Raw genomic sequence first — 14944 nt, 5'->3', positions numbered from 1 at the left:
CCAGGACCCCATGAACAATTCACATAAAATGTTACAGAGATGAGGAATGAGAGTGGTGAAATTGACCTCTATGAAAGCTCCAGTTTAGATAGTGATTGTTTTGTGCCTATTGTAAATCCTTATGAGTTTGGGAGATTTTGTCCAATTTATCTGAAATCTGATGCTCAGGTGGGACCACATTTTGAAACTGTATGAATTTTTCATTGTGCACATCCCCCCCCCCAAAAATGTACACACATTGCCGAATGATTATTTGGGGTGTTGGGATACATTAGAAGCTAAAAAAAAAAAATGCATGGCTTTTCGATTGCAAATTGCACTGGAGTCTGTGTTCAGGTCCAAGAGTAGGTGTTGAGTAAATTGTTTCAGAAGGAAAATAATGGAGTGAATTTCTCACACAAATCGTAGTTCTGCCTACGGACGTGAATTGAAGTTGCCCATAACCAATAGTGCACCCAAAGAATGTGTGAGAGGAGTATCCTTCCTTCCTGAAGAAAGTTTAGTAATAAGGATTATGTAATTGCTATGTGGTTCCACTGGTGCTTAGCTAATCCTGCATTGACCCAGCAGAAAGATTTGGGTCAACCATGGTAGTCCTGCAGTCAGGAATTGGTGCTCATGTGAGCATTTAATGCTACTGTAGGGAACGTGATTACTTTAAAAAGGTCTTTGATTGGCTGGAGTCCAAAAAGGACTGCAACTGAAAGCAACCCCCCCCCCAAATAAATAAATAAATAAATGAAAATAAACATGTTAGGATAGAGAGTACTTCAAAGGTTGTCACATGGAACAGAGCCAGGATCTCTTCTCGATCTTCCCAGAATGCAGGATATCATAGAATCATAGAATCATAGAATAGCAGAGTTGGAAGGGGCCTACAAGGCCATCGAGTCCAACCCCCTGCTCAATGCAGGAATCCACCCTAAAGCATCCCTGACAGATGCTTGTCCAGCTGCCTCTTGAATGACTCTAGTGAGGGAGAGCCTACAACCTCCCTAGGTAACTGATTCCATTGTCATACTGCTCTAACAGTCAGGAAGTTTTTCATGATATCCAGCTGGAATCTGGCTTCCTTTAACTTGAGCCCATTATTCCGTGTCCTGCACTCTGGGAGGATCGAGAAGAGATCCTGGCCCTCCTCTGTATGACAACCTTTCAAGTATTTGAAGAGTTCTATCATGTCTCCCCTCAATCTTCTCTTCTCCAGGCTAAACATGCCCAGTTCTTTCAGTCTCTCTTCATAGGGCTTTGTTTCCAGACCCCTGATCATCCTGGTTGCCCTCCTCTGAATATGGAGTAATAGGCTCAAGTGACAGGAAGCCAGATTCAGGCTGGACATCAGGAAAAGCTTCCTGACTGTTAGAGCAGTATGGCAATGGAACCAATGACCTAGGGAGGTAGTGGGCTCTCCCACAATACAGGCATTCTAGAAACAGCTAGACAGCCATCTGTCAGATATGCTTTAAGGTAGATTCCAGCATTGAGCAGGGGGTTGGACTCGATGGCCTTAGAGGCCCCTTCCATCTATACTATTCATTGATTCTGTGATTCTAACATTTGGATGACTGGACCTGCTCTACGGTTGCAAAACCTGTGACCCACCAAGCCACATGCAACTATGGACTGTGATTTGCCATGTGTTTGATGACTCCCCTGTTTGTGTCATTCAAGATAGGCTGTAAAACTAGGAAGGTTACTGAGCCAATGGAAGGTCACTATATAAGCCTGGTGGCTTGCCTTCCATATTTGATGATGATGATGACGATGATGATGATTAGCATTTATATATCACCCCGTAGCTGAAGCTCTTTGGGCAGTTTGCAAAAGTTAAAAACAGTATTAAAAATAAATATACAAAGTTTTAAAACATAAAAAGCATAAAAACAACAATATCCTTATAAAAACAGCTATTCTGGGGTCTGTTAAAAACAAACACACTCAGCATATGTTCTTAAATGCTGTTAAATGCCTGTTAAATGCCTGGGAGGAGAGAAAGGTCTTAACCTGGCCTTTAATGACCTGCTCAAACTAATTTCTCATACATCCCCCTCTCTCTTCCTCCTCCCCTTTTCTCTCTCCCTTTTTTGTTGTGAACAGGGGGATGTTTTAGAGAAACTGGGTCTCTACAGTCGTGTAAATTTTTTACGATTTGCAATGCAAGGATACCCAGCCTTCAGGGATTCATCACTTCTCATTCAGAACAAGACATTTGATGAGGTGCCAGTGAGGATTTATCAGTCTAAAACCCAGACTGCAACAAAACAGAAAGCTGTCGTTTTCTTCCACGGAGGGGCTGGTATTTTTGGATCCATTGGTAAGAAAAACTCCATGTATATGTGATGATTGAGCAAACAATTAGGTACAATGTTTTTCCTAATTTAAATAAAAATGGAAAAAATCATAGACTGAAGGCCTTCCCTGTAACCTCCCTGTTATGCCCTGACATAGAATCATAGAGTCATAGAATAGCAGAGTTGGAAGGGGCCTACAAGGCCATCGAGTCCAACCCCCTGCTCAATGCAGGAATCCACCTTAAAGCAGCCCTGACAGATGGTTGACCAGCTGGCTTTTGAAGGCCTCTAGTGTGGGAGAGCCCTCAACCTAGAGTGTACCCCACTCGTTGCCAGCATGTGAGAAGTTTTGAGGTTCCCAGTTTGAGAAGGTTCCATTGATAAGTACTCTTTGAGTCCGATTCTGTAGCCAGCTGTGAATCCACCTAATAGTTGCTCCATCTAGCCCACTTTTAGCTAGTTTGTTAATCAGAATGTCATGGGGCAGTTTGTCAAAAGCTTTGCTGAAGTCAAGATATATGACACCCACAGCATTCCCACAGTCCACAAGGGAGGTTACCCGATCAAAAAATGAGATCAAATTAGTGTGACAGGATTTGTTCCTGACAAATCCATGTTGGCTTCTAGCAATCACTGCATTGATTTCAAGGTGTTCTTTCTGTACTTTTTATATCTATATGCATTTTATTCCATCCTCCTTTTCCATCTGCTCCATTCCATTCCACCTCCCACTTGGTTTTAATTATTATTATTATTACTATTATTATTATTATTTATTTATATAGCACCATCAATGTACATGGTGCTGTACAGAGTAAAACAGTAAATAGCAAGACTCTGCCGCATAGGCTTACAATCTAATAAAATCATAGTAAAACAATAAGGAGGGGAAGAGAATGCCAACAGGCACAGGGTAGGGTAAGCAGGCGCTGGGTAAGGTATAACTAACAGTATAAAGTCTGCACAACATCAAGTTTTAAAAGCTTTAGGAAAAAGAAAAGTTTTTAGTTGAGCTTTAAAAGCTGCGATTGAACTTGTAGTTCTCAAATGTTCTGGAAGAGCGTTCCAGGCGTAAGGGGCAGCAGAAGAAAATGGACGAAGCCGAGCAAGGGAAGTAGAGGCCCTTGGGCAGGCGAGAAACATGGCATCAGAGGAGCGAAGAGCACGAGCGGGGCAATAGTGTGAGATGAGAGAGGAGAGATAGGAAGGAGCTAGACCGTGAAAAGCTTTGAAGGTTAACAGGAGAAGTTTATATTGGATTCTGAAGTGAATTGGAAGCCAATGAAGAGATTTCAGAAGCGGAGTAACATGGTCAGAGCGGTGAGACAAGAAGATGATCTTTGCGGCAGAGTGGTGAACAGAAACCAACGGACTGATGTGAGAAGAAGGAAGGCCAGAGAGAAGAAGGTTGCAGTAGTCCAACCGTGAAATAACCAGCGCATGAACAAGCGTCTTGGCGGAAGAGACAGACAAAAATGATCGAATCCTGGCAATATTATACAGGAAAAATCGACACGATTTAGCTACTGCCTCAATATGAGGAATAAAGGAGAGCGAGGAGTCAAATATAAAGCCAAGGCTACGAGCTTCTTGACCGGAGTAAGCGTAACATCATTGACAGTAAGAGAGAATGAGAGATGAGAAGAAGGTTTAGGAGGAAAAACGAGCAATTCAGTCTTTGCCATATTGAGTTTCAAACGACGATGAAGCAGCCAAGCTGAGATATCTGAAAGACATGCCGAGATACGATCGTGAACATCAGGAGAAAGTTCCGGAGATGACAGATATAATTGTGTATCATCGGCGTACAGATGATATTGGAGGCCATGAGATTGAATAAGCTTGCCCAAGGGCAACATGTATAAGGAAAACAACAACAGGCCAAGCACTGAGCCTTGCGGAACCCCTACTGAAAGGGGAAAGGAGGAAGACGAGCTGCCATTAGCCAACACGCTGAAAGAGCGACCCGCTAGATAGGAGGCAAACCAGTTGTAGACAGAGCCACAAAATCCAAGGTCATGAAGGGAATCTAAAAGAAGATCATGATCAACCGTGTCAAAGGCTGCAGTTAGATCAAGGAGAATAAGAACGGAATAATGGCCTTTAGACTTGGCAGTAAGGAGATCATTGGTGATCTTAGTAAGGGCTGTTTCGGTGGAATGCAGATGGCGGAATCCAGATTGAAGTGGATCCAAAGCAGAGTTACTAGAAAGAAAGTCAAGTCAGCGAGAGTAGACCGCCCGCTCCAGGATCTTTGAAACAAACGGCAACAAAGAGACAGGTCAGTAGTTAGACAGAGATAGCCTGTCAAGAGTAGGTTTCTTGAGAATGGGAGAGACTGTACCATGTTTAAAAGCAGAAGGAAATGAACCAGAGGACAGAGAAAGATTAATAATATGAAGCAAGGAAGGGAGGATAGCAGGAATAAGATTAATAAAGACACGAGAAGGAATCGGATCACGAGAACAAGTGGAGGGCTTCGAAGAGCGCAGTATTGTAGACAGTTCATCGGCTGAGACTGAAGGAAACGCAGAGAAATTTGCAGGAGGAACTGGCAGAAGAGGAACAGGAACTGGAAGAGGAGCAGAGCTGGCCAGATCAGAGCGGATAGTTTGGATTTTAGCATTGAAAAAAGAGGCAAAGTTATTAGCAGACAGAGAGGCTCCTCCTCCCACAACTGTCAGTCTGCATTCCATGGACACTAACCTCTTTATGCTGCTTTGGGGGTCTCTTCCACCCTATTTTCCCTTTTTGTACTTCTGAAAACACAGAGGTGCTGTCTGCCTGTTGTGCATAGCTATTGTTGTTTTGATTGCATAAATGGTGGCACTCAAAGAATTAAGTTGGAATTTGAATTCAGTACAATTTGTTGGAGACTGGGGCCGTAGCTAGACCTAAAGTTTATCCCAGGATCAGCCCAGGTTCATCCCTGCCTGAGTACTGGATGGCCTAAGTGGCACTTAGAGGAACAGGTTTGACCCCAGATCAATCCTGGGATAAACCTTAGGTCTAGCTACAGCCTGAAACAAAGAAAACTATTCTAATGGTTATAAGAGAAGAGAAGTGGACAGACGGTTACAGCAGCTGGCATTGCTTAGCCTGGAAAAAGGAGGCTGAGGGGAGACATGATAGAGGTGTACGCAATTATTTATGGTGTGGAGAATGTGAATAGGGAGACATTTTTCTCGTTCTCCCATAATGCTAGAACTCAGGGTTAACTCATAAAGCTGATTGGTGGGAGACTCAGGACTGAACAAAGGAAGGACTTCTTCACACAGCACATAGTGAAAGTATGGCATCCGCTATCACAACGGCCACTAATTTGGGTGGCTTTAAAAGGGGGTGGAGAAGTCTATCAATGGCTACTAGCCCCGATGACTATGTGCTGCCTCCAAAATCTGGGGCAGGAAGCCTGTATGCACCAGTTGCTGTAGAACATGGGTGGGAGGGTCCTGTTGCACTCCTGTCCTACTTGTGGGTCCTGGTCAACAGCTGATTGAGCCCTGTGTGACCAGAGTGCTGGACTAGGTGGACCCTCGGACTGATCCAGCATCAGGGCACTTCTTACGTTCTTATGGCTTTGGCAAAGTAACGACAGACATTTTTGGAATTGGAGGAAAGCTGGAGACTGCCCTGTGATGGACGAGATGCTAGCCAGAGCAGTTTCTGCAGGGCCCTATCAGTTGCGCTCCACTACTTGGCAGAGGCTGTAAATTGACCAATCCGGCAACCAGGATATGGCTTGTTTTCTTGTTTGATCTTCCATGCATCCTGACTTGAAAAATGCTCACTTTCAGATTTGTTCGAAAGAATTGTGCGGCACATTGCCAAAGAAGGCGACTCGCTGGTTGTATCTGTTGGGTAAGTGCCATCTCTACACTGCTATTGCTTGTGATAAGTGTTGTGCTGAGATCTATCCACCGGATTCCTGCCGGTTCTCTTCCTCTGCAAAAGCGGCTTTTGTGTTTCTGCCTCTTTCTCAGGGCTCTTTAGGATTTCTTTAACTTTCTCATGATAGTCTTTTGAGGTTCTTTTATCATAGCAATGTAGCCAAGAGTGCCGTTTCGCTTCTGCTTTTTATTACGCATCTTTCCAAAGGTCACAGATTCACCAGGTAGCCAGCTGCACATCCTAAGCTGAAACACTCCCATGGCAGGAGCTGCACCATGACATCTTCCCTTCAGTTTTCATTGAAACATGGGAAGCCAGGGGCCCTGCAGACTGCTGAGGGTTTACTGTACTCACTTGTTTACTGTACAAATTACTCACACACAAACTAAATTACACAGAAGAACCCTGCACTGCTTAAGGCTAGACCTAAACCAAGGAGGTTAAGTTGAAAACTGTATATGGAGTGTGTCATGGGCCCCAACAGTTGTCAATACTATTATTTATAAACCATTTTACAGCAGTAGTGTAGATCCTGTCTCACCCTGAGTACTCCGTCCAGTTCTGGGCTCCACAATTAAAAAGGATGCAGACAAGCTGGAAGGGTTCAAAGGAGGGCAATGAGGATGATCAGGGGCCTGGAAAAAAAGCCCTATGAAGACAGACTAGGGGGGAATCCGCACGTCGTTCCGAGATCGCTTCTAAGCGACCCCAGTGCGGCGTGAAAGCGATCGTGTAACTGGCCTTTGGAAGAGCTGACGAAGAGACGTCGTTCCCACTGCCGCCTCCACCGCTGCTACCCACAGACCTCCTCGCCGACCGGCGAGGAGAGCTCGGCTGACTAAGGCGGGGTTGAGAGCGGAAGAAGCTCTCAACCCCGCCTTCTTCCCCCAAGCTCTCTGTCCCAGCCGGTGAGGAGGTCTGCGGGTGGTGGCGGCGGCAGCGGCGGCAGCGGGAAGGACGTCTCTTCGTCGGCTCTTCCAAAGGCCAGTTACACGATCGCTTTCACGCCACACTGGGGTCGCTTAGAAGCGATCTCGGAACGACGTGCGGATTCCCCCTGAAAGAACTGGGCATGTTTAACCTGGAGAAGAGAAGATTGAGGGGAGATCTCTTCTTGATCTCTTCTTGATCATCCCTGAGTCCAGGCATGGAACCATGGGCTCAAGTGACAAGAAGCCAGATTCCAGCTGGACATCAGGAAAAACTTCCTCCCTGTTAGAGCCAATGTAACCGATGACCTAAGGATTAGTGGGCTCTCCCACACTAGAGTCATTCAAGAGGCAGCTGGACAGCCATCTGTCAAGTATGCTTTAGGGTATGAATTGAGAAGGAGATTGAACTTGATGGCCTTGCAGGCCCTTTCCAACTCTACTATTCTATGATCTTTGAGAATTTCACGTCAATTTCCTTTTCCTTTTATTCTTCTCCCCAAAAGCAATTTTTATTCTATCAAATATAATAAGAATGGTTCACATGTGGAAAATGGGAAAGACGTTTTGGAACCGCACTAGTTGAAATATTTCTGATACTGTTGTTTTCTAGATATTCTAGATATAGACGAAGGCTATCAATGGCTACTAGCCCTGATGGGTGACTTTGGGCCAGTCACAAAGTTGTTGTTGTGAGGATAAAATCGAGAGGAGGAGGAAGTTTATGTACATCGGCATGGGTTCCTTGGAGGAAAAAAGGCAGGATATAAATATAATAAATAATAAACTAATAATAATAATTTCTGCTGCCCAACACCGCAGCCCATCCCTGTGTAAATCATCTCCGAATTAATTTGCAAAATATATTCTGTTTGCAGAAGTTGACTTTTCCTTCATGCCGAATTTAGACCCATTAGTCTGATAGCTGGACGCACACCATTGTTCAGTATCAATGATACCAACATGGCACATCCAGTTTTTGATGCGAAAATAGCAAACTTGGTGATCTCCTTTGTGCCTAAGAAAGCGTAAAGCCCCTGGTTAGCTGTTAATAGCCCAATATTTCACGATGTCTTGGGGGTGAGAAGGAGAGAGAATAAAATCAATAAGTGAGGGGTCAGAGATTCAGGGAAACCATTGGAAAGTGTGCATTTCACTTACCGCTAAAATGTTGTTTCAAAGGCAATGGTCACAGGCCAAGAAAAATGGATGGTTCCAATAAGTATTTTCCCTAGAAAGTTGCACTGTGCACCTTGGGGGTCTTTGCAGGTCTCTGGGACTGTCACCTTGGGAACGCTGTGAAGAGTCATTCTGCATCCACACCTATGCCAACTCATGCTGAGACGTGATAGGTCAGGAAGTTAGAAAGTGCAAAGCAGAGGTTATCCCTGCACTTAGTCCATGTGCAGAGTGTTTGGTATGATCTGGGGCTGAGTAAAGGGAACAAGCTGGAACTCAGTGGGAGATATATGGTTTTCATGAAGAAGGTCCCAGGTAGGGATGCAGGAAAATAGGCATGGAAATATGCACAAGGGTGTTACCTATGATGACTACATTGGATGTCCAGAAGTTGCCTCCCTGTTGCATTCATGTTCCGATAGTAGACTTTACAGAGATATTTGGCTGGCCACCGTTGGAAACAGTATACTGGGCTGATGCATCAGGTTGGATGCACAATAATTCCAGAATGCAAAGAAGATGTTATAATGTTACTTTGAATAGGACTCTATGGCCTTAGCTAGACCGGGTGAAATCCCGGGGCAAAACCCGGGATTGTCCCTGTGTGTCCACATGATGCACAGGGGATCCTGGGATCAGGGAGGGATGATCTCTCCCTTACCCTGGGATCTTGCCCTCCACTTTGGGCCTGCTTTTTCTGTGGTCCAAGGCTGAGCACAAGACTGTGGAACATGTGGCCCTTTGCCACGATTACTCGTGTGGAGCCAGGAGCCATGCATGGGGCGCAGCGTTCCTCAGGAGCACTGTGACCGTTGGTGTAGGAGGGGGGGGGAGCAGGTAGATTAAACTTAAATTTTTAAAAAAACCTTACCTTGGCACACGACCATTCGTGCGCTCCATCGTCTTTAAAAAAAACTAAAAAATGGCGGGCGTGACGCCTCTTCTCCTGAGGTCGTCGCGCCTTACGTGTAAACAGAAGAGGGATCTCACATGAATCACAATGCGAGATCTTCCCTCCTCCATCGTGGGATAGAAGGTAGGTCTAGCTAAGGCCCATATTACATTGGCTTTGCCCAGCATTCTCCAGCCTGGTGTCTTCTATGTATTTTGGACTATGAGCCCCATCACCCTTGACTATCAGCCATGTTGCCCGGAGCTGATGGGAGCTGTAGTCTGAAATAAATGCAGCCCCTCTTAGCCCGTGTTTGCTCCCCTGTCTCACTTGTGCATAAAAGGGGGTTGGATAAATTCCTGGAGGCAAAGGCTATCAATGTCTACTAGCCCTGAAGGGTCTCTGCTATTTCCAGTATTCAAGGCAGTAAGCCTGTGTACACCAGTTGCTGGGGAACATGGGTGGAAGGGTGCTGTTGCACCATGTCCTGTTTGTTCATCCCTGGCCGATGGCTGGTCAGCCACTGGGTGAACAGAGTGCTGGACTAGATGGACCCTTGGTCTGATCCAGATTGGCACTTCTTACGTTCTTATGTTTGCTTGGTGAGTTATTGGGGAAATTCCTCCCAGGAACACATGTGTTGTTACTGAAATTGGTATCTTTTTGAGATCTACTAACCTTTGACTGACTTTTCATCTGAACAGAGGTGGTGTTGAAGAAGCGGTTTTGCTAGTAGGCCCTGCACATCAGCACTTGGCATCCAGTGCTCAGCATCTGGGAACTCAGCACCCCTGCAGAATTCATCACTGGGGCTTCCTGTTTTGCAGCTTTATATCTTGATAAGGAGCTAGTGAAAGAACTCTCAGAACCTTTGTCTATTATCTTTGCAAAATCATGGAAGACGGGTGAGGTGACGGACGACTGGAGGAGGGCTAACGTTGTCCCTATCTTCAAAAAGGGCAAAAAGGAGGAACCTGGGAACTACAGACCAGTCAGTCTGACATCCATCCCTGGGAAAATTCTAGAGCAGATTAGAAAGAAGTCGATCTGTAAACACCTTGAAATAAATGTGGTGATCACTAGAAGCCAACATGGATTTGTCAGGAACAAGTCCTGTCAGACTAATTTGATCTCATTTTTTGATCAGGTAACCTCCCTTGTGGACTGTGGGAATGCTGTGGATGTCATATATCTTGACTTCAGCAAAGCTTTTGACAAAGTGCACCATGACATTCTGATTAACAAACTAGCTAAAAGTGGGCTAGATGGAGCAACTATTAGGTGGATTCACAGCTGGCTACAGAATCAGACTCAAAGAGTACTTATCAATGGAACCTTCTCAAATTGGGAAGAGGCAACGAGTGGGGTATTGCAGGGCTCAGTCCTGAGCCCAGTGCTCTTCAACATTTTTATTAATGATTTGGACGAGGAGGTACAGGGAATGCTTATCAAATTTGCAGATGACACAAAATTGGGTGGGATAGAAGACAGAAACAAACTTCAAAGTGATCTTGATAGGCTGGAATGATAGGCTGAAAACAACAGAATGAAATGTATTAGGGATAAATGCCAAGTTTAGAACGTGTTCAGAGGAGGGCAACCAGGATGATCAGGGGTCTGGAAACAAAGCCCTATGAAGAGAGACTGAAAGAACTGGGCATGTTTAGCCTGGAGAAGAGAAGATTGAGGGGAGACGTGATAGCAGTCTTCAAATACTTAAAAGGTTGTCACACAGAGGAGGGCCAGGATCTCTTCTCGATCCTCCCAGAGTGCAGGACACGAAATAACGGGGCTCAAGTTAAAGGAAGCCAGATTCCAGCTGGACATCAGGAAAAACTTCCGGACTGTTAGAGCAGTACGATAATGGAATCAGTTGCCTGGTGAGGTTGTGGGCTCTCCCACAGTAGAGGCCTTCAAGAGGCAGCTGGACAACCCTCTGTCAGGGATGCTTTAGGGTGGATTCCTGCATTGAGCAGGGGGTTGGACTCGATGGCCTTGTAGGCCCCTTCCAACTCTGCTATTCTATGATTCTATGATCTTAGCAATGACACCGTGGGATGAAGAAAATGGGTTCAGTAGCAAGGGAAATCTGTTATACAAGGGAGACAGAGAAAGAGAAAGAGTTTCTGAGGCTGTGCACAGTGTTGCTGTTATTATTATTATTATTATTATTATTTATTTATATAGCACCATCAATGTACATGGTGCTGTACAGAGTAAAACAGTAAATAGCAAGACTCTGCCACATAGGCTTACTGTGACTTGAAACGTTGCTGTGTTATTGGAACATGAGCACCCAGCCCCAAGTACTGTGCCTCCACCAGCTGTGTATCCACCTCTAAATAGGAATGGGCAAACCACCCCACACCCACTGCGTGAGCTGCTCACTGAATCCCAGCAGCTTATCTGTCCCATTTGATGCACTGGCCAAACCACTGGATCAGCGGTTCTCAACCTGTGGGTCGGGACCCCTTTGGGGGTCGAACGATCCTTTCACAGGGGTCGCCTAAGACCATTGGAAAACACATATTTCCGATGGTCTTAGGAAACTGTATTGACTGAACTATGTCATGTATCATCTTTTGTATTATTAAAGCTATTGTTATGTATTATTTTCATTAGCAAACCATCCCATGACAATGGATCGTGTAGAGAAGAACGAAAATAATTTTATGGTTGGGGGTCACCACAACATGAGGAGCTGTATTAAAGGGTCGCGGCATTAGGAAGGTTGAGAACCACTGCACTGGATGATCTCGGGTGGGGGGTTGTCTCTCTCGCCATCCAGTTATAAGTAGCATGATTTAGGCAAAAGTTACACAAAATTAAACTGTTGACACCTCTAGTTTTGCATAAACAGTGCTATTTATAGCCATTTTGTACAAATGGTGATTTACAAAAATAGCTGATCCAGCATTCTATTCTAAAATGTTGGCTTGCAGACAAGCATTGATTGTCATCCTGGGGGCTGAGCTGGTGAGAAATTGCTAGGCCTCGAACCACGTATTGACTACTCGATGGCCTTGTAGGCCCCTTCCAACTCTGCTATTCTATGATTCTACTGTGATACATCCTTTCAAATGTGTTGGACAATAGGAACAACTCTGCAGGCTTCCAAACACTGGTGGGGGGTGGGCTAGAGAATATGTTGTCCTGTACCTTGATTGCTTCCTTTCTCTTGCTCCTTCCCCTTCCTCCTCCTAGTAAACAAAAGTAACCTAGGGTAGATCTGCAATTGGAGGGATGGTGTGAGCTGAATACACACCTTCTCAAATGGTTCTTTGCTTTGAGTGGCTGCTTTAATTGTTTCCTTGAAAAATCACATTTTTAGCAGTGGATAACAGGAAAACCATTGCACAGATGTGTCTGAAATTTGGCACACATGAGCAACTTCAGGGTATCTGTAAGGTCACCAACTTTCATGATTCTATCTTGAAAAATTAGAAAAGTTATAGGCGTTTGTTTTTTCCAATGCAAGTCTATGAGAAAAAGAAAAATCTGAATAATTTGGACGTCTGAATCTCGATTCGGATTCAGATCCGAGGTGAGGTGGACTGGGTCTGAATCAGGATCCGAAGTGAGTCGGGGGGCGGGTCCCACGCACAGCCCTAGTGGGAAACCCTATCTGGCTGCTGATTCTGGCAGGAGGAGGAGGAGAGGGAGCGAGTTTGTGCTCGGACTCATAGGAGTCAATCATCCACAATTTCATAGTGTGAAAGTGCTGCTGGATGGCATCGTGAGCGAGACAGCTTCTTCACCTGAGTCAGGCACAGGCTGGCCCTTTATTTCAGTGGCTGGGCTTCTAGTGCAAGGGAGGGGTGGGTCTGTCCAATAGATCCAGAGGGCAGCAGCTTGGAAATGGCGGGAGTGGGGTTTTTTTTTTTTAAAAAAAAGTCCTAAATATCAAGGCATGAATTGAAGAACTATCCCTGTGCCAGGTTTTATCTCTTTAACTTTAACATGAGGGATATGGAAGCTTTTCTGTTAATTCCAGTTACCCAAATATTGAATGGTTCTTCGACGGGTAATTCGATGAGGTGGAGAGAGGGGAACTGCTCCAATATAGAGGCAGGGAATCACCTCTATGGAGCTCCAGATGGAATCTCAAGGCAGGAAGGTCCACCTTGCACACTCCTAGTTTCTATAAAATGGTATATCCAGTTGTAAATGTAATTGACCCAAATAACTGGAAATACAAAAGGCCATTTAGATTCATATGAACTTTATTGATGACATACATATGTATTACTGAATTCTTTTACACATTTATTGTTTATTTAATTTTGCACTTATATCCCACCTTTTTTCCTCCAAGGAACCCAAGGCAGCGTGCATAATCCTCCTCCTCTTCTCCATGTTATCCTCACAACAACAACCCTGTGAGGTGGGTTGGACTGAGAGTGTGTGACTGGCCCAAAGTCACCCAGTGGGTTTCCATGGCTGAGTGGGGATGAGAACCTGGATTTCCCGACTCCCAGTCCAACACTTTAGCCACTACGCCACACTGACTCTCAGGACAGCATATCTTTGTAAGGCTTTTTGCCATTCCTGATTATTCTGATTTCTTTTCTTGGTGCTTATTTGTAATAATTTATATACTTTGCCTTGCAGCCAGACATTGCCAGACTTAAAATTCACCCATTGAAATCAATGAGATATTAGTCATGTAAGTTGCTAAAATGTAAGTTAGTCTCAATTGACGGGTAATCAATTATTACCCCTCAATTATTACCCCACCATTATTCTGAATTGTGTCCCACATAAGACTTAATGATTATTTATTTAAAGGTGTTATGAAAAATGTCTAATGACATTTTTTTGAAGGAATAAATTCTTTGGTACTTCACATTTGCTCAAGAGTAACAATCTTTGTTCCCCTTAGATATGGTCTTGGACCAGAAAATCCGTATCCAAACCAGTACGCTGAATGTCTAAAGGCCACCGTCCACTTTCTGAAGCACACTGAAGATTATCATGTAGATGCTTCCCGTGTTATCATTGCAGGCGAGAGCATGGGAGCAAATTTGGCAGCAAGGGTTTGCCAATTGCTGGTGGACAGAAAAGATCTCCCAAAAGTTCATGCTCAGGTTTTGATCTGTCCAGTACTGCAGGGAATGGACTTAGATTTGCCTTCATATCAACAGAATGCCAGAGTTCCATTTTTTTGGCGGGACATGATTGCCTATTTCTGCTGCCTTTTCTTCAACAAGAAGACGTCATTGGTAGGTGAGATTGTGGAAGGTTGCCATGTTCCTCCGGAGATGAGGCTGAAATATCGGAAATGGGTGAATGGAGACCTCATTCCTGAAAAATTCAAGGTCAGAGGCTACAAACCACGAGATCCGGCCTCATATAAATTTAAACCAGAGGTGTACGAAGAAATGAAGCAACAGTTGGAAGTAACAGCTTCACCACTTTTGGCTGAAGATGCCATCATCAGTAAGCTCCCACAGGCATGCATTTTGACCTCCGAGTTTGATGTACTCCGAGATGACGGGCTGTTGTACAAGAAACGACTGGAGGACAATGGCGTGCCAGTCAAGTGGACCCACGTTGAGACTGGCGTGCATGGAGCATTGATCTTATTTGGCTATGGGATATTGTCCCTTCCATCATCAAAACCGATGGTGCACAACTTTGCAAAGTTTGTCAAGAACTTGTGAGGCAAATAACAAACTTGGCAGAATTTTCCCCAAATGTTTTCCACTATGTTTGTTTGGGTTGTGGCTTCTCTCTCTCTCTCTCTCTCTCACACACACACA

The 14944-nt window shown here is 44.7% G+C and overlaps 1 protein-coding gene across 1 annotated transcript; it reads left to right on the top strand.

The window, feature by feature from the left end:
• Positions 1-2154: 2154 nt before the first annotated feature.
• LOC134411465 (arylacetamide deacetylase-like 3) lies at positions 2155-14867 on the top strand. Its single transcript, XM_063145287.1, has 3 exons — positions 2155-2314; positions 6089-6152; positions 14065-14867. Exons 1-3 carry the CDS (start codon positions 2155-2157, stop codon positions 14843-14845), a joined length of 1005 nt encoding a protein of 334 aa, XP_063001357.1. The 3' UTR covers positions 14846-14867.
• The last annotated feature ends 77 nt before the right edge of the window (positions 14868-14944 follow it).

Source organism: Elgaria multicarinata, chromosome 20 (genome assembly GCF_023053635.1).
Source record: "Elgaria multicarinata webbii isolate HBS135686 ecotype San Diego chromosome 20, rElgMul1.1.pri, whole genome shotgun sequence".
Lineage (NCBI taxonomy): Eukaryota > Metazoa > Chordata > Lepidosauria > Squamata > Anguidae > Elgaria > Elgaria multicarinata.
This window is presented reverse-complemented; position numbering and strand designations above follow the sequence as displayed.

Bases quoted from the DNA above. Each gene is read 5' to 3' on its own strand.
- LOC134411465 (XM_063145287.1), top strand. From the start codon at position 2,155: ATGCAAGGATACCCAGCCTTCAGGGATTCATCACTTCTCATTCAGAAC. The intron at 2,315-6,088 runs GTAAGAAAAACT...GCTCACTTTCAG, and splicing joins TGGTATTTTTGGATCCATTG to ATTTGTTCGAAAGAATTGTG. The intron at 6,153-14,064 runs GTAAGTGCCATC...TGTTCCCCTTAG, and splicing joins TCGCTGGTTGTATCTGTTGG to ATATGGTCTTGGACCAGAAA.